The sequence below is a fragment of the Aureobasidium melanogenum genome (genome assembly GCF_000721775.1).
Source record: "Aureobasidium melanogenum CBS 110374 unplaced genomic scaffold scaffold_62, whole genome shotgun sequence".
NCBI classification, from domain to species: Eukaryota; Fungi; Ascomycota; class Dothideomycetes; order Dothideales; family Saccotheciaceae; genus Aureobasidium; species Aureobasidium melanogenum.
In genome coordinates, this window is record NW_024470114.1 from 1 (window position 1) to 18588 (window position 18588).

General features: G+C 49.4%; 7 protein-coding genes across 7 annotated transcripts; 2 read left to right on the plus strand and 5 right to left on the minus strand.

Moving 5' to 3' along the window:
- Window positions 1-82: 82 nt before the first annotated feature.
- On the minus strand, window positions 83-506 carry M437DRAFT_70673 (uncharacterized protein; the record flags this gene model as incomplete). The annotated part of the gene is made up of 1 exon (XM_041025532.1): window positions 83-506. A coding segment is annotated over one exon (424 nt), but the record flags the coding sequence as incomplete, so codon positions are not given.
- Window positions 507-1003: 497 nt separating this feature from the next.
- On the minus strand, window positions 1004-2019 carry M437DRAFT_70674 (uncharacterized protein; the record flags this gene model as incomplete). The annotated part of the gene is made up of 3 exons (XM_041025533.1): window positions 1004-1427; window positions 1474-1867; window positions 2010-2019. The coding sequence occupies 3 exons, from the start codon at window positions 2017-2019 to the stop codon at window positions 1004-1006; spliced, it is 828 nt and encodes a 275-aa protein (XP_040874616.1).
- Window positions 2020-5192: 3173 nt separating this feature from the next.
- M437DRAFT_70675 (uncharacterized protein) lies at window positions 5193-8117 on the minus strand (the record flags this gene model as incomplete). Its single annotated transcript, XM_041025534.1, has 5 exons — window positions 5193-6442; window positions 6483-6621; window positions 6653-7037; window positions 7086-7981; window positions 8040-8117. The coding sequence occupies 5 exons, from the start codon at window positions 8115-8117 to the stop codon at window positions 5193-5195; spliced, it is 2748 nt and encodes a 915-aa protein (XP_040874617.1).
- A 681-nt stretch (window positions 8118-8798) lies between these two features.
- On the minus strand, window positions 8799-10313 carry M437DRAFT_9293 (FolC bifunctional protein; the record flags this gene model as incomplete). Its single annotated transcript, XM_041029080.1, has 4 exons — window positions 8799-9042; window positions 9077-9238; window positions 9290-10125; window positions 10173-10313. Coding segments are annotated over 4 exons (1383 nt in total), but the record flags the coding sequence as incomplete, so codon positions are not given.
- Window positions 10314-11707: 1394 nt separating this feature from the next.
- Window positions 11708-12582, minus strand: M437DRAFT_79569 (uncharacterized protein; the record flags this gene model as incomplete). The annotated part of the gene is made up of 3 exons (XM_041027202.1): window positions 11708-11733; window positions 11909-12180; window positions 12224-12582. The coding sequence occupies 3 exons, from the start codon at window positions 12580-12582 to the stop codon at window positions 11708-11710; spliced, it is 657 nt and encodes a 218-aa protein (XP_040874619.1).
- A 1546-nt stretch (window positions 12583-14128) lies between these two features.
- On the plus strand, window positions 14129-15481 carry M437DRAFT_15201 (uncharacterized protein; the record flags this gene model as incomplete). Its single annotated transcript, XM_041018800.1, has 1 exon — window positions 14129-15481. A coding segment is annotated over one exon (1353 nt), but the record flags the coding sequence as incomplete, so codon positions are not given.
- An 802-nt stretch (window positions 15482-16283) lies between these two features.
- M437DRAFT_70678 (uncharacterized protein) lies at window positions 16284-17841 on the plus strand (the record flags this gene model as incomplete). The annotated part of the gene is made up of 4 exons (XM_041025535.1): window positions 16284-16481; window positions 16702-17114; window positions 17363-17710; window positions 17766-17841. 4 exons carry the CDS (start codon window positions 16284-16286, stop codon window positions 17839-17841), a joined length of 1035 nt encoding a protein of 344 aa, XP_040874621.1.
- Between the last annotated feature and the right edge of the window lie 747 nt (window positions 17842-18588).

The window sequence follows — 18588 nt, forward strand, 5'->3', positions numbered from 1 at the left end:
TCAGAACAGCCGCTGGCTATGAGGGAAACCAGAGTGATACAGAGAGTGGTCAGATTGAGGAAGAGTGACCTGATCTCCTGACAGTAGATGTCGACAGCGCCTATCTTATTCATCGATGGACCTTTCCCCTGGTTATGGTCTGACGAGTATCTCTTGCTCTGTCCCAAGCTGTTCATGAAGTTTTTGTGTGTCTCCCTGCCAGTGAACGTCCGAAGGGCCGATATGGCCTCTCCAGCCATCAGAGTAATGACTTCGAAGACGAGACGGACCAAGGCCATGAGGAACACTTTGTCTCGTGAGACGAGGGATTGCATAATCAAGGATTCGATCAGTGAACAGCAGCCCAGGAAGACTTCCAGTATACAGCAGCAGATCATCACCTTGGCGGCAGGCTTGCTCTTCGGTATGGCGAGGTAGAGCCCTTTGATCCAGTAGCTCAGACCGTAACTGCCAGAACCTGGAGGTGAGTCTCCAGAGAGGAGAGGCACGCTTTCTGTGCATGGCATTCTGATATCGGTGTGAGTGTTGTCAGTATTGTCGCCATGATGAGGCGCCGGTCAAGGGTTCTATCCTCCATTCTGCAACTCGCATCCCGAAGCTTTAGCGGTGGTCAGCGCTACATGCAGAGTCTGCCGTGCTGCATACATCCATTGCAGCGCCTTGATGTCTTTGAAGAACGCGAGACGAGATGGCGCTTGCTTGCTTCCATTGCGTCGCAAAACAATTAAGTCTCAAAGGTGCAGATGTGGGTACGCGTATGGGCTATCTGTTTGTGCATGATACAAGAACTTTCACAGGTTGTTGCCTTCCTTCGTGAAGAGTGAAGAATCGGCTAGAGAGCGCGCACCTGCCCTAGCTGATACGATGTCTCATGCAATGATCAGCCATGGCTCAAGATTTGCTTTCATTGCCGCGACATTGATGCGTTAGGTTAATAAGGCACGGTGAAGAGTGAAATATCCATACGCCATGCGCTGTAAACGTGCACGCCCTCCAGTTGGTGCTAACTGAGCCAGCTATCAACGAAGAATCCCCCTTCTTTCAAATCCGCATTCGGGACTGCACAAGGCATGATTGGAGGTTTGAATGGAGGTGGGACTGTAATTTGGACTGAATGTTCGCTGACATTAGCACCTGGATCGTGACAGTCAAGCCACTGTATGAATTCGATCTTGGATTTGAACCAATGGAGGCGATCATCGTCGAGGTCAGAAGCATCTTGCAATGGATACAACTTAGTGATGCTTTCGAAATTCCCTTTCATGATTGCCCATGTCTTCTCGGTCACCACAACGATCGTCTTTCTATCAGGACCGTTCTGTTGGTGGCAAAGCTCGACATATACATGGTCAAGGCTGATGCGGCCGTGAGCTAGGTGTGCACCTCGGTCCTTGCAGAAGCACTGTAGATAGTAAACATGCATAACCCTACACCAAGTCAGCAGTGATCTGTGTATCGAGGAGACGAGCTGACCTCTCCGGGGGACTTTTTGAATCCGCAACCAATCTCTTCATTGCTCTACTCAGGAGGGTATCCCTGCTGACACTGAGCTCGGTCCAGCAGCTTAGATTTTCTGAAGAAAGCAAGACGGAGCCAGACCCCAGAACCAAATCCCACTTGCTAGTGGAGGACAAAAAATTGGCCATCGGCAGCTTATCTCGTGCGAGAACTGTGCCTCGAGACACTTCCAGCTTTTTGACATGAAAGATATGTATCATGGATTCAGGTTTCTCATCGGACAAATGTGCGACCAGAGCAAAGCTCGCCGACACTTTGAGTAGCGCATCTTCAGCTAACAAGAATACATCATGTGTCTCTTCCGGAGAGTTCATCACACAAGACTTTTTCTCTTGGCCTCCGCAGTAAGCTATGAACCAACATTTGTCTTTATCGTGGAGATTCGAGAAGCGAGGGATCTGGTAGATGAGCAGCTTCTGAGGCGAGAGTAGACAATATCTCGCTCTGCGTGGCGTTAGTGAACGGAGACCCATAACCTGCAATGAACATACTGTAAGTCATGCTTTTCGATCTGCGTGAATGGCTCCATAGGACAGGTCTTTTGGTGGAGAGTCGGAATGGTGCTCACGAAAGATGGCTCCAATCTCATACTTATGCCAACCCCGTGCCCGAACCCCTGATCGACGCAGATCGGATGCAAGTTCTTGAAGCTGGATATCTCCAGGCTCCAGGGCATGCATTCGCCGGGGCAGCCGAGCTTATCACGCATACGATGCGTGGAAGTGATATAGTAGACCTTGTGAGTATGTACACATGTCATTTCGCTTCAGAACATGCAAGGATGTGCTGATGCCGCTTGCAAACTACGGGCTGATGTGCAATATCTGCACGTCCTCGCGCGCCAGAGAAACAAACGGGCCCGACAACGACGCGCAATTGCACCAGAGACTCGAATAATCATTCTGTCAATGTGACGTTCCCAAAGATACAGCTAGCCTGCTTATGATCCCATTCAGCACTTAGTAGATTCCTCGCAGAGTCAATCGACACGGATGAGCTTGTTCATAACCAATTCCGCGATCAATCTCTGTCATTGATAGCATATGTACTTCTCACTGCGGACAAGCGAGACAACGAGAAACAAGCATCCAGCTGGTAACGAGACTTTGAGGAAGGAATTTGCAGCTCATCAATCAACTAGCAAGTAAGCATCTGTGATGATATGTGAACTGCAAGCCACGTCCTAGCGTCGCGTTACTACGCGTCTCAGAGGATTCACTAGCTTCACGAGCTCGTAGCACTGGGTGAATAATTTTTGGATAGCCATTCACGCAATTTCCTGGATATTCTGAAGATCTGCAATGACGGTGGCTCTCGTTGGTCAAACATTGGCTGCTGAGATACGATGTGAATATCCTTGCCTGAGCCCTGCCTAAGCGCAGGAAATATGTTGTTACAGACGCAAACGTGGCTAACATGTACTGTTTCTCCAGATGCGCCGCATAATCACGCCAACATGATTGTCTGCTTGTATCTTCCACGCGGTTTTCAAGGCCTGTTGCGAAGATCGTGACTAAGAATACACATCTCATGAGTCGTCGAAATTGTACTAGGCGTCGAGTCACCGCGAGTCCCATGATATGCAGGAAGAAAGACACCTGAGATTCGAGTAATGTGCAAAACTTGGCGCAGGACCCATCCTGATTAGGATAGAATTAGCAGCATCTGAACCGTTGGAGGAATGAAGACAGGGGTTTTGATTGATGCAGAAATATTGCATGGCTAAACGATTCTTTGCATATAACTCGTACAAAAATCCTCATTGTCGACCGAAATCAAGTAACCTTCCAGACTCGTTGCTCTTCAATTTGCTTACTCCGGATCCACATGTTGTATGAGTTGTAACAACCCTAACGTTCTGATTTTCCAAAGGCAGCGTCATGCTTAATTGCTGAAGCGAGAAATCGGTCTCTGTAAAACATCAACATCAACATCAGCAACGTGGAAGCCGAAGGTAGGTGATGTACATCAGATGGCGGAGAACTTTTGCCATCAAGTCCCTTGGCTGGGGTCTTGGCAGTAGAGAGCGCAGGCAGTAGGTGTTCATCGGGAAAAGCATCTTCCTTTTGCTTCGGACCAGGAAGACAGCAGAAAATGAGTGACAAGTAATGAATTAGTCCAGAAAGATTCATTGTGCCAGTCTACGTACGATGATTCTGTGTTTGCAAAAGCATAGGGGAGCTTTATAAAGGTCTTTCAACGTGATACCTGACAAATCTTGCATGAAACTGCATGGGTCTTGGTGTGTTGGTGCGTTCATGTCGTTCATACTGATACCTGGGTTGAGCAGGCGACAGTTTCCTGCCAGTAACTGAGAACATGCAGATCTGCACGTGCCGTTCGCCAGACAGTCATGTTACAATTATCGCAGTGAAGACATTGCTCACACGGGCATTGAAATCGTACTGAATGGGACTAGCCATCCAAGATACTAGTGCAATGGACTAGGAATCTCACTCAGGTCTGTGTGTTGGAATCAAGGCATCCTGCATGATGTGCGAAGTCGGCTGTCCTGACCGAAGTGATGGCATGGCCTGAGCGTCCGTGCTGTAGTGGAGATTGGTCTCGGGACCAGTATGTACGCAAAGGAAAACATTAGTGAATCACGCACATCATGCAGTCACAACTCTGGTCATCATTAAGTAGTTCTATTCATCCGAACAGCCTGACCGGATGTGGAAGCAAGAGTCTCTGCTTGCAATGCAGTGAACACACCCCACTTTGCTGTGGTCTAAGCTCCATGTACTCTTGCTGCTCGCAGCAGTAACACCCTTGACAAGGTGCGAAGCGCACCAATGACTCAGGAAGAACTGATCGCCGCGCTGTATGGGAAGCTCAGTCGGAGTTTGGAGGATAATCACTTGAGAGGTGAACTCGACTTTGTGAGATTCAGTCACTAGGTTCCTTTTACATTTTCTCCAGGTAACCGCTTTCAGAGCCTCTTGACTGGTAGAAAAGGATTTCCAGCCCATTGCATCGAATCGGGGGGGGAAATACTGACTTTGGGGAACAAGCTCCAAAGTCATGCTGCGACCTTTGGAGCTCACAGTCTCAACCCACTTCTTGTCTGCTCCTTCTAAAGACGTCTCAGTTGGTGTCAGAGTCACGGTCGAATCCGAAAAGCCGTTTACATAATGTTGTCTTTGCAACAATGCTAGACTATCCGCTAAGCCCTCGCTAGAGGTCGCATTATCGTCCACATCAACTTGTAGCTCACCGTACTCCAGACTCCTGTGCGCTAGCTATCTAAGCAGACTGGGACTGCTTATTGGTTTGATCTCGATCTGCAGGGAAAGTCTCAGCGTCCTAAGCCTTTGTGAATGCCCCTGGTGAATGTCTAGGGGGAAGATTTGGGCTAAAGTTCATACACTCACAGCGACGGAGCGTATCCGCTAGACAAGATCACCCATCGGAACACAGAGTGTAAAGGGCCAATCACCAACGCGGGAGGACGTTAAATATAGACATGAACCTTGAACAAGAGGCGGACCAAATTAGACTGAAGGGAGGAAAAAAGCAGCAGTGTTCGGCGCATAAAACAGGGGCCGTGCTTATCTATCCAAGACCTTGGTTCTCTCGCGAATATCTCAGCACTGAAATTGAACTGCAAAGACCTTACGTCTATCCGCTCCGTCAATGCAATACATAATTGATCTGACCAGGAATTTTTGCTCTTAAGCACTGATGGATTTGAAAGCCTCCCATTCATCCTTGATAGCATTGGACCAAGATCTTATTCCGAGCAACCAATATTGTCGTGAGTCTCTGTTCACGAATCTATCCACGGACTCGTCAGTCACATTTCTCGAGCATAGATCCACGACGGGAGTCCAATGTGGAGCTGATCGACGCTCTGCGACCGCAAGAGATGCCTTTATGAGATTCTCGACGTATTCTCCCTTCATCTGGTATTTTTTGAGGATTTCCAGAGCCCGACTCCAAGCAGCGATAGCGTCTGGCCATTGGCTTTGCGAATGATGGACTTTCGCCAAGCCCAGCGATGCTTGCAGAAAAAGACTCTGCTGTAGCAGACTCGGATGGTCTTTGCGACTGCCTGAAACTGGCTCACAAAGCTGGCACAATGCAGTGTATGTTTCCTCGAACGCCTCTCTGGCTAAGGGTAGGTTCCAGCGTAGGAGATTTGCCTCTGCTAGGGCGAGTCGTAGTCGGTGGCAAACTGATGTGTTGCATCTATCTCCGGATTCCAGCTCGCGTATTGCTGATCCAAGACGGACGATGAGAGAGTTTTGGGCTTCTTCATCTACAGGAAACTCCCTACCGCGTTCTGCGAGATACTCGATACTGGTATATGCATCCTCTGCGACCGCACGAAAGTAAGCTGTATTTCGGTGACTTTTTGTTCGTGACTGTAGAACATCCTTCAATATCTTCGATGATTCAACCAAATTTCCTTTATAGCGCAGTAGCTTTGCCTTACAGACGTCAATGTCAAGTCGTGTGAGTCTCTCCAAATGAGTTCCCTGCAAAAGAGCCTTCGAATGCTCGACATATTGAAGTGCCTGATCAAGTTCTAGATTCATCACAGCAGAGTCTGCCTGCTGCTTCAGAATAATGGCAAGTCTCGCTCGACATATCACAGATTCATTGATGGTCTGGCACTCTTCCTTCACTTTCTCGATGATTCCTCGCATCTTCACCACAAGGATTGGATCTCTGTTCCTCAAGAATAGTTGGCGTTCGCAGTTCCAAAGGCGTACATATATGAGGCTTCTGCGGTCGGGCAAACATTTCATTGACTTCGCTAGCAAACTTGTCCATGTGGGCTTGTCCGACTGCGAAAATCGACTGGCAGAAAGAAAGCAGAGAGCGAGTAGCTCTTGTTCGACTTCTTTACAGGTTCTGACCGCATGTACGAAATTCATATTGTCCAGGAGATAGGCGAGACTTGGCACGAGTGCCATACCTAATGATCTGTATCTGTAGCACAGGGTCAGTGATCTTACAATATCGCACCGGAGATCTCATCGTCCTATTACCGAAGATGGAGGTTCTGGTCGACGGGAAATATTCGGCCAACAAGTAGCAGCATCTGTTTATAACTCTATCTCCCTTGGTCCCCGAGCAACTGCACGACATCTGTTGCTATGCCGTCGTTAGTAGGAGTGGCCTCTACCACTTCGCCATCAGAATTCCAGCGTCTGACAAGACCTCCGGCGTCTTTGAGTAGTGGAATGACAGTCTCGATATGAACAGGCTGCAGGAACGTGAACATGTGAGAGAGAAGAACATGATCGGCAGTCTGTTGGATCAGATCAAGGTCATGGCTTGGATTCTGAGCGCCGTGAGCGCTGACTGCCTCAGGGCTTTCCTCAAGATATGTAGAGATTACCGGCAACTCGTGTCTTTGTGCTTCAGACTTCTTCTCGTGGAGTAAAGTATGATATCTGGCCTTGAGCTCCTTCTGTACACCAGCCAGACCAAGATACTGTTGGAAGACTTCGTGTTTCTTCAGCTCCTCGTTGAGCTGGTCGATCTTCTTGAAAGTCAATTCTCGTAAACTTGAACATCGATCAGTATCATTCAGCGACAGAGCAGAATTCACATACACTGTCTTTCTTAATGAGGCTAAGCAAAATAAAAGCCCTGGTGCCAGCCGCATCAACTGCCGCCCCTCTCGAATGAGAGCGCCAAACTTTTTCCGCGTCAATGAGATTGCGGGGTTTGAGGAACTGTCTTCGGAAAACTTGTCAAATGCCCTGTCGATCACTGCACTTCTGACAGTCTTTCCGTGTGGAAGGGGACCAGAGGTGTTTTCGACTGTTCCATCAGCCACTGCCTCTTCCACAACCTCTGCAAGGATATACGTCAGTAAGATGTCTTGGTTCTGGTGATGGCTTCTTCGACAATCTATTTCTGATGCGATGTATATTGCTGTTCCATGTTTGAAGCTGTTTGTAGAGGACATCTCGGTCGACCACCACTCCTTCTGGAGATTAGGATTGCCAGCAAGTCTCTGCATCTCGCGTAGGTGAGCAGGTACGGAACTCAGTTCCGCTTTCAAGTCCAACTCTTCAATGACCGATTTATATGTGATGTCTCGGCCGGACCGTGCAAGCGTGGCGGATGGCGGTGACTGAGTCGCGGTTAAGATCGTGGATCCTCGATTTGATACCGCCCGGTGCATTAGACCGTGAGCGGCGTCATGATCTTGTACGGCCGCCGTGTATTGTCTGGTGGAAGCGGTGATTCCAGTGTCAGAGGTCTGAGCGATAATTCGCTGACCGCCTTGTGGGTAACGCTCGAGGACATTTGACGATGATCCTTGCTGTGTCTTTTGTCTCTTTCGTGCACGAGGAGTGGCTTCCTGGGCTCGGTCCGATTGTTGTGAAATTGTACATGCTCTTCCCAGAGACTGTAAGAATATTCTTAGCGCTGAGATGCATTCAGCCTGTCCTAGATCGGTTTTTACAAAGGCAAGCACCTCGTCGGGCGTGCGACCGGTCTAAAGAGCAATTTAATCATGATACCCTGCGCTGAAAACTGGACTTGATGTCACTCACGGCATCTGGCAGGAGATTCAACGCCTGTCGCAGAACGATATCGCAGGCGTCTTGGAAAGGGACAGACGTGACTGACATGCTGATAAGAAGCTACCAGGATGAAGTACCGTGTCATATCAGGATGGAGGATGAATTCTGTGGTTTATCCGGGCGCTTAGCTGAGGAAAGCCTGCATCACGTGTGGATTACTGGAAGCAGTTCGAAGGAACCATTGCACAATGCAGAGGTATCTTCAATCCGGCAGGGGATTATACCTGTCACATTTCCGATCAGTGTCGGGAGTCAAAGGGTAGCAGTTCCTTTTCTTGAGGGTGTCCTAGATTCTCCCTTCCATCCGACTTTACCACATCGAGAGTAACAAGAGGATCTACACGTATGCAAACTCGAACATGAGGCCAGCCAGTAACGATGCACGAGCCAGAGGTCGGTCATCGCGGTACACGATGAGGTTCTGCGATGACCAACTCCAGGTTCCTACATCGCGACGTGCAATGAAGGCGACAATCCTGATTTGCTCTTTGGTTCCTCGCCCCATAGATGCCATGTCAATCACCGATATGGCCTGGATGACTGAGATCCTGCATTACCCTACGCCTTTTGACCAACGATCGTCTTCTTGTTATCGTGTAAGAGGCGCAGTGCGACACATTGTTATGGATATGGTTTCTATGCGTAGGAAACGTAAAGCAGATGATTGAAGAACTATTCGGCATGTATCCAGAACTACCATGGAGCGAATCGTCGTTGCGAGACGCTTGTCAAGATATGTCTGACGCCGCCTATAAGGTGCAGACTCCCTGTAATGAAGACTTCCACCTGCTCTTGCTGACTCTGGCCTCCGCTCACGCTGGCCACTACATCGATGGCCTCTGCCATACTGTCACATGTCTGAACGTCTCCATGTCCACCGAGGGAGTACCAGATCGATTTCGCGTTCTCCTGGAACAACCCCGTTTGTCTCGATACCGGGTCCTCGTTCTTGTTCAAAATATCTTCTGAAAAACTTAGCAGTAGTCATCATGGAGAAGCCAGGGGACGTACCGACTTCTTCCGTCGACTCATTATGAACTTTGGATGAACAGAAAACCACAAGCTGCAAGACAGAGGCCAATCTCGAGTAGATGGCTTCAAGCAGTGGCCGGGTATCTCGTGTTGACTGATTGAATATAAGGGCCTTGTATCCTTTGGCAGAGAACCTACTCCAATATTCAGCATGGTTGCCTCTCGATCATAATACACGATCCACTGACTGTTGCAGGGCCCATTCCGAAGCTATTTCGATGCTCTCGGGTGTATGAGCTCCGTCCAAAAGGAAGACCCGGTTCGCTTCCGAGATCCGCTCAAACCGGCCAGGCGTAGATGTCTGCTGTATCACCTGGACCACTTTTTCTGGCATGTCCTCCGGGTAGGCGTCCTGAGGCTCCACCAACACTCGGAACATGGCATATGCTAGTGAAGCGTTTGCCCTCAATGCCGCAGGCATGTCGTCACTACACCTGAGGCTGCTGTTTATGTCAACATAACGTAGTGAAGACACCTGTTCGGAATGTGCGATATCATTCAAAACGTCCTCCACTTCTGTCTTCTGATGTGCGAAGAAGGCAGGAACGTTTCTTTTGAACACACCAGCTTTCTGTCCAGCTATACCCTTTAACGTAGGTCCAAGGGTCTTGATATGATCTAAGCCAATCGGTGTGATGCCTACAGCGGTGGGTGATTTCATGATGTTGGTAGAATCATATCTTCCTCCAACCACCGCTTCAATCACAGCAGCATTGACTCCCTCCTTCACGAATATGTGTAAAGCTAAGAGAGTAAGGAATCCAGCATATGAGAGTTTCTTGCACGGTTCCTTCCAGAGCTCGAAGAAGTAGTGGGCGAATAGGTTCTCTGGAATGAGTTCTCCATTGATCTGGATTCGTTCTCTTACGAACACAAGATGAGGCGAAGTGTAGAGCCCGATCTTGGTATCTTTTTTGCTCGGATTCCAGAGCTTGTGGAGCAATTGAGCAAGGAACATGCTTGTAGACCCTTTGCCCTTGGTGCCGGCTACATGAAAGATCTTGAGGCCAGGCAGATGTTCAAGCTGACTCGAGTAAGCGCCGGTGTGCATGTGGTTGTAGAAGTTCCTACTTCATAAAGACTATCCTTCGCGAGATTCCTGACTAATTCGAGGTTCTCCTTCTGCCGCTGACCTGTTGGAAGCGCAACTTTACGTGCCGCTAGTTCTTGATATCCACTCTGCAGCGTGTTCAAACAACGGATAGCTTCCTGCAAGCATGTCAGCTCCAGATATCGTGCTTAGAATTGATGCAACACACTTTGTAGGAAGGCAAGGACATCTCGAACCATGAACAGCTATTAGCGGTGCACAGTTGAACGGGAGGATGCTGGCTGGCATGAGTTCCTGGACCAAGTGACACGTATGAGCTGAGATCGCTGTTCCTACCGACTCAGCGTTGGTCGATAAGCCAATCAGAGCGTTCTCCATCCTCTTGAACACAAGATGCAATCTGCCACCCTGGTCCCGGCCTAGAACAATGATGTCCAGCAGACGATTAGAACAACGCTTCTTGGAGCAGTGGACCCGGCTTAGATTCAAACCCCTACGGAATAGCCATCTGCAGTGTACCTGTCGAATTTCTGCTGCTTTTGTGATCGCATCTGCTCAAGACGACCGGAATCACGACACACTTCGCTCATGGTCCGACATGGGATTGGGCGCACGGATCACACGCCCAATCAATTTGGGAAGTTCCGCGCCGAGGATGGATTGATACTGGGGGCTTTTCTGCATGCATGTACTTGAATCCGAGAGATTAATTGGGCGTTCCATGTCGCGGCAATCTTTCTGATCCGAGTCATACCCGCAATGCCTGGTCGACGTGCGATTTTCCGTCGCGATGGGCCGTACACTTTACCGCATTGGGAAATTCCTTTCGATCGGCTGAAGCATCCACCTGTGTCGTGGAGTACTAGGATTGCTGAGGACAGGATGTCGACTCACGAGATCACCCTACACGGTGTCTCTACGAGTTCACGTAACCAGAGCACAGAACAGATTGGATGGACTTACTTGTTTGTAGTACGATAACGGGTCCGGAACATCGTTATCTTCTTGATTCATGATACCACCCTAGATTGAACAATTAGCTAGAAACGTTTCTGTCTCACTTTCTCAATTCGCAGTTCTTGCTTTCCCTGTGCGGGTAACTCGACTGGATACAAAAGTTGTGATCTATAGCGCTCCAGCACTGTACCAAAATTCGTGTCGCTCCACAGGAGGCGCGGTGTGCTGTAGAGACATGACAACAATCGACATCAAAGTCAGAAGAGATTCCGATGAAGATCTGTATAGCACGACGGTTAAGGTGGCTTTCGAGTGGCCAACGAAAAGATGTATGTGAAGAGCTTTGTATATATACCGGGTCTTAGTATGAGCCTGATGAGGGATGGCATTATCAGTGGAGATAACACTGCTCGGGCCTTTCTCTAAAAATCTACACCGACTACTCATTGATCCTGCCTAGACGATTCTTAGTCTAAACTCGAGTTAGACCATGGTCGATAGAGTGGGTTCAAACCTCTATGGTTGGCTTTACAGTTCGCTCTCCACGGACTCATTATTGACACGCAAACAGCCGAATCAAGTCTTCGCCTGATCGGGATCAAGTCATGACCAGGCTCGTAGGCACTATCTACTCTTCACAAAGATGTTGTTTCTACCTGACATATTCTCTTGCAGATGGTCAGCTGCTACCAAACATGGCAAAGTATGTGCTTACTTGACGCCTTTCGCGATATTCGGTAGGTTTCGTTCCAAATGCGGCGGTTAGAGCAGTCTCGTTCTCCCGAATCAGCGCCGTCACAGTCCGGTTGTAATTCCAGTCTCTTCACTTCCGAGTTTGGGACCCACGATTTAGGATATGGCCAGTAAGAAAAGTGTACATACTTGTCCTCTGCCAAGATCTTTTTTGCATCCCATTTCTCCGTCGTCGACCCTAGATACCTATGGTGATCTTTCTTGCGAAATTCGCCTGTAAGAAGGTCATAAGTTCTATGAGTTATGATGACGCAGTCTCGGGCATAGAGATCGTTGACCATTTCCATGTCGAAGTCAGACTCCATCGACGTCTGAAAGCTTGGAGAATAAGCTCAAACTGGTATTCGGAGGGCTCTATCACTGCGATCTGAGATGAGAGACCTTCTTCCAGCCAGTATGCACGGGGCATAGGGATAGGGGCACGAGGTCAGAGAAATAGCTCGACCATATGCTAGGAGGTGTCAGCCTGAGCGGAAGAACATCTTCTTGTACCTCTGAACGTACTTCAAGAACGTCAGCGTCCGAGTCGAGACTTATGACTCTCTCATATTGCGTTTGATTGAGTGCGAGAAGCTTGGCGAAACTGTCCGCCCAGGTGTGTTCTCCCTCGAAATGTTGGACCTGGATGAGAATTACCTTCACACCATACTCTTCTCTTGCTTTCCGCAACCAATGTCTTTCTATGGAGCTCGAGTCCAAGTTCCAGTGCTGAGGATACATCAACAGTAAGTCCACCTGACTTCAAGACAGACTGAGTGATTCGAAGATCATAAGAAAATTGCACAAGTAGTCTCTGTTTGTGACATATTGGCAGTATGCGAACCCAGCAGCGAAAGGAAGCTCCAGACTCGTCTTCGAACAAAGTCCCGAACGCGGACAATATCGTAGAGCCAGCAAGCGGGTTGATGTCTTCACGTCTCGCTGCCAGAGAAAGTGTGAGTTTTTGATGAATGCCATGGTAGCCAGGATCGAGCCGACAAGCATGGAAAATAGTTGTGTCTTCCTAATCATGACCGCAGGTCGAGTGTAACTTCCACGGGTCACGTCATACGATTGCTTGGGCCTTTCTTGGACTTGATCAGCGATCGAGACTGCTAGACTGATGATCAACAAAGTGTGGGTGTTGGTGGGTACACACGGAGTGTGAAGAAATGCCGGATCTCAAGTACACTTCCCTCAGAGGTGGAAGCACTTGGTAGAATACAGATAGTGGGAGATCTGGCCAGGAAACAGATCGTAAGCTCATTGCTCTTCTGCAGATCTGCTGCTCAACGTGGCAAACCCTTCTTTCATCTCGCTTGGTGATGATCCTGCATATCGTAGATATCCTATAGTATGCTGCTTCATGCTGCGTCATTTCCCATCCCTCTGCAACAGACTCAACAACGCTGAGACGACTGCCGCACCCTGTAGCCAGATCTGTCACGCATCGGACAATTGAACCGAGATCTCCTGCTACCCTTCCGCTCGCCAGTGTGTTGAGTTGTGATAACACTGAGGTACGTTCAATTCGCTATCAATCAAGAGGGGAAGTGCTGTACAGTGGTTCGATTCCAGATCGGGCAAAAGCATGCGTGGTTGGTAATGAGTCGGTGTTTTAAATCCTAGCGTTATTTATGTTTCGTTTTGTTTCGCTCGTCTCGCCAGAGGCGGGACGTGCTCACTCCGGTGTTGCAGACAAGGATCATGGTTGACAGATTTTCACCCCCGTACGAACAGCTCTGATGTGCGTTGCTGACCAGCCGGAACGGGATTAGCTCATCGCATCTGTGCGTCAACGGAACGTCGGTGCCGAAGGTCGAAGTTCCCCCACCAATGAGGAATCTGGTTCACTACCGACGCGCCATAGGTTTGCGGCACGCAAACGATGGCGTGAACAGGTTACCTAGCCCATGCACTAATCGCCAGACCCAGCGCGAAGCTCCACTCACTTCATCAACTCTTCATTTGAGGCTCGCCTGTACGGCGATATCATCCTATATTCTTCTAAGCGCGATGCAAATCATCTCTCGCAGCCCGTACGAGGGCTATCCTCGACCGACCGTTCGCAATACAGGCCGAATGCTCTTTCGAATCACGAGCCGTGTATATAGGCCAATGGCGCCGCTCCATATACAGATCGTCTTTGTACCTTCGAATTGTGATTTGATTCTGGAAAATGGGCGCCACTTTGCCTCAAGATACGGTTGCCGAATCTGCTAGCACGGCAGCGTTCTATGTGCAAGACGGCCTTTATCACAAATGTCCATCAGCGAACCCCCTCGACCTGTCTCAAATCGAGCAATCGAATCCGTGTGGCTATTACTCTCCACTATGTTTCTTCAAATCGCTTCCTGGCGTTGATCCTGAGCATGTTTTTCATCACCTTCGCACAAGCCTGGAGCCGACCCGCCAGGCCATCCCGTCCCTCGCATGTGAGATTGTGCCTTTCGACGATGGGAAAAAACCGACCGGCAAGATTGCTCTCAGTCCTGAATCTTTTGGAGACTTGATAAGGAAGGATCTTCGTGGAACTGGTCTGGTTTATGACGAATTGCGAAAGCAGAATTTTCCCCAGTCGAGACTCAATCCTACGGACCTTTGTCATCGCGGTGTTTTCCCGATGGCGGGCGAGCAGCAACCGGTCTTTGTCCCACAGCTGAACATCATCGATGGTGGTTTCATTTTGGCCGCCCAATGTCATCACTCTATCTTTGATGCTCAGGGCCTGACCGAGGTGTTACGGGTGTGGGCTCAGAATTGTCGTCACTCGCAAGATGATAGCGTTCCCAGGTGCGACTCTCTGCCCATCGAAACGTTCGACCGGACCGCCCACATCGCTTCTCATAAGCCGACAGCTAAAATGGGCCGGCCAGAACACCATCCTGAACTCATCATCAGCCCCGAACCCCTTACCTTCGGAGAAACAGCGATGAAAGAAACGCATGAATCTCGGGTCTACCTATTGTCTCCCGAAGCTTTGGTCCAGCTGAAGGAAGACTACGTTATGGTGCACCCAGGACGCGATGAAGCTGTGATGCGCAGCTTGTCGACCAACGATATGGTCACTGCATTGCTTTGGTACGCGGTATATCGGGCGCAAAATGATCCCGAAAGGTTTCCGGACGGAACCAAACTCTCTTATCATATCGTCAACGTCGATCTGAGACTTCGTTCTAAACCAGCTCTATCACGGCGTTACCCTGGCTGTCCCATGAGTTACGCTCGTGCGGCAGTCCCCGTCAGGGATCTTCGCGAACCCTCGAGCATCGGCTCTCTTGCCATTGAGATCAGGAAAGCGGTTGATGAGAGAACGCCAGAGTACGTCAAGTCGCTCGTCACGCTCCTTGACGCCATTCCTGGATATGATCACGTTGTGTCGGCTTCATACCCGAATTTGATGGGCAGCGACTGCCTTACAAGCACGTGGTACAAATTGGATATCTACGACCTTGACTTTGGTCCTGCAATCGAAAAGATCGAACGAGTCAGGTTCTCCAAGAGGGGTCTTTTCAATGGACTCAGTATGATCTACCCGAAGGTCACCAAAGGGGAGGGACAGGGTATGGAAGTCGCGGTCGGTTTGGATCAGTGCAACTTTGAGAAGCTGCAAAAGGATCCAGTCTGGTGCAGGTATGCAAAACCGACAGATGCTGGGTATGACAGTATATAGGCGAGAGCGAGAGGCTCGATGTATGGGTATCGAGGTTCACTTCCCGAAATCAGACCAAGCGCTTGAGTTATGTGCCAAGCTCTTGATCAAAGCACGATGAGAAGACTCTGTGTATAGACTATTCGGCTGTTAGAAATGCGCTATTGAAGGTGCCGCACGGAAGATTATTTCGAGAGACATTCGCTGCTGATCACAATCTTCCTGCGGCTCAGCATTGGAGATGGCGGCACCATAATTGGCGTCTGTTCTGCAATATACTTGTCGTAATTCTTTATGTATGGAGTAAATTGGCCAAACGCTGGCGGTAGATGCCTGTCGATACCGATCCATTTCTGACGATTCTTTTCAAGCCGTAATTTTTACTCACGGTCAGCCCTGGGTCTCGGGTATCGTTGAATACACTGTTTCCGAATACGGCCCTAGGTTTCTTGCGTGCGTCACCATGTTCTGCATACATCATCCACGTACAAGCAAATGATCATGCTTGGCTCCTCTGTCAAAACCAGGTAAAATTGAGCCGGAGACCCGCTCTGGACTTCTTGAGTCAAGCTATAGTCCCAGCCAGACCCCCTAGCGATAGGGGAAATGCCGCATCAGCCCTCACATATCTCCCTGCACTATCTTCTTTCCTTTTCCACCCGCTTTGTGATGCCCTGACCTACGAACAACCACACACACTTGGCAACAGTGTACGTTTCCTCAAAGTCCTCTGTGTCCTCGAAACAAACATCTATACCACCTCAGTCTGAGGCGAGTATACTGACCTGCAATGGCCCGATCAGTGACAGAGCTTTATGGAAGCCCTCCGCCTGGTATAGATCTTCAGGCCAATCAGGAGGTCCTGGATGACTCGGTTGTAGCAGTGCTCGCTACCATCGCGACATTAGCTGTCGCTTTCCGTATCATTGTCAAGAAGAGAAAGCGTGTTGGGCTGGACGGCGACGATTGGTTCATTCTTATGGCTCTGGTACGATTGATGAAAGTCAAACGCGAGGGCTCAACATGCTGACGAATAGCGTGTGAAAGCTTGGAGAGTATGGCACAGCCGCCTGTACACTCACCAGTAACTACTTCGGAGCAGGAAAGCATGTCTGGGCCACCAACACACCCTCACTTTGCAAAATGTCAATTGTAAATTGCAAGCGGATTCCAAGACCTGGGACTGACGGTCGATACCATGTCTTCAGGCATTGTTTATTTATCCATGGATCTACGTTGTCGCAACAGTCGGCCTCAAGCTATCATTCTGTTGGACTTACATGCGCATATTCTCGTTGAGCTCAGTACGCGGCACAACAAGGTGCCGCACGTGGATCGACCGGAGCCTGGTTGCCTGCGCACTTGCCTCTTGCATCTATGCCCTATCTGTGTGGTTGCCAATGACGGTGGCCTGTCGACCGTTGCGCCACTTCTGGGATCAATATACTGGTGCGAGCAATGGTAGATGCATGGATTACCTGTCAATGTGGATCTTCACGGGTATCTGTCGCGCAGCCCTTGATCTGATCATCCTGCTTCTACCAATCCCACGGATTTGGTCCCTACAGATGTCTTGGACGAAGAAGCTCAGCGTCATGGGTATCTTAGCCTTGGGTACACTGTAAGCACATGCCATCTCTTGATACCATACTGGTTGTATACTAAAATTATGTCGAAAGTGTAGTAATCGCGGCAATCATCCGATTGGTCTACATAGCTCGTATGATGCATGAAATCGACATCACGTGGGCTTTGGGACCTGCCCAGATCTGAACCTCACTCGAGCCATCACTAGGCATTGTGTCTTCATGCTTGATCACCACTTTCCGTCCCATCATGAGTGGTATCCGTAGCATGTTTCGACTCAAGGATAGCGGTAAAGCAAACAAGCTGCCCAGTCACACTGAACAAGGGTATGGCAGAGGAGCTTCCCACAAGGTTCCACGTTTCAGAGGATCGCACGAAGAAGGGTATGATGAAGAAGAACTGGAGGAACTGGGGCTTTGTGACGTTGGGGGGGGGACACGCAGCGTCAGTCACAACAGAGGCGCCACAGCAGGGTGGCCAGAAAGTCTCGCCGCAAGGACGGCGAAACTTCTCGCGAAAGGGTCCACTGGATTGTAGGATTCGAGTTGAGACAAGCGTTATTGTTGAACAGGCACCTGGTGACGAGATTTCCGTGGCGCACTCACGACCGACAAACTACACTACTCGATGGTAAGTATTTGCACCGGCAACTACCACCATGTTCAACACACCACTACAACTACAGGACGAGGTACATAGTGGATCCGGCTTTTGGTGGTGTAACAGAGCCGCAGCAAGAACCTCAGCACCATATGAGATGAGACCGCGCCACCGACTGTGTCATGGCTCGGACTGATGAATGGCCCTCACGATCAGTGATTGTGTTGTATCACGAACATGGCGTCTCACTACGAGCTATCAGCCGCAGCAGATATCCGGGTGCGTCATCTTGTGACACCTAAGTAGCTTAGATGCTTCAGTTGTACGATGGTTCCTCCTTAAAGAACATGTACACAATCGTGTATCGTCTCGTCCCTGTCACAAAAGCTTTTACCGCACTTTCAAACCGACATGGAATTGAAGGAGGATTAGACTCAGATGACTAGAGCGTAGAGCGACAGCAAAAGAACGCATGACGTGCCTGCTACTTTGAGAATCAATCGTCCTTACTTGAATTTCTCACGCTGGTCTGCACTGCCTCAAGATATGCGGGTCACAAGTCTTAACATAGTCTCGTTCATCGACGAGCCTGTCTCAAGACTTAGCTTGACGCCTGCGTAGCTCGCAGCTTCCGATCGTGACATAGTACAGTTGGACGAAAGCGAAGAATCCTTGCTCAGTACAGATGTGGCCCGTGGTGATTGCGACGACTGCTGATCTACATAATGTAGCTTCTCCCAGGAACCTCAAATGTGTAAGGCCTGTCACTCCTCTTCAGCAAAAATTGAATAGTCAGTCAGCCTTGGATGCCGATCGTTTGTTCCACCCTGCAGATTGACATCGTTGAGTGCAATGGTTACTTCCCAAGAGGTTCGATACATCGGGAGACATCTGAGCTGCGTAAGTGG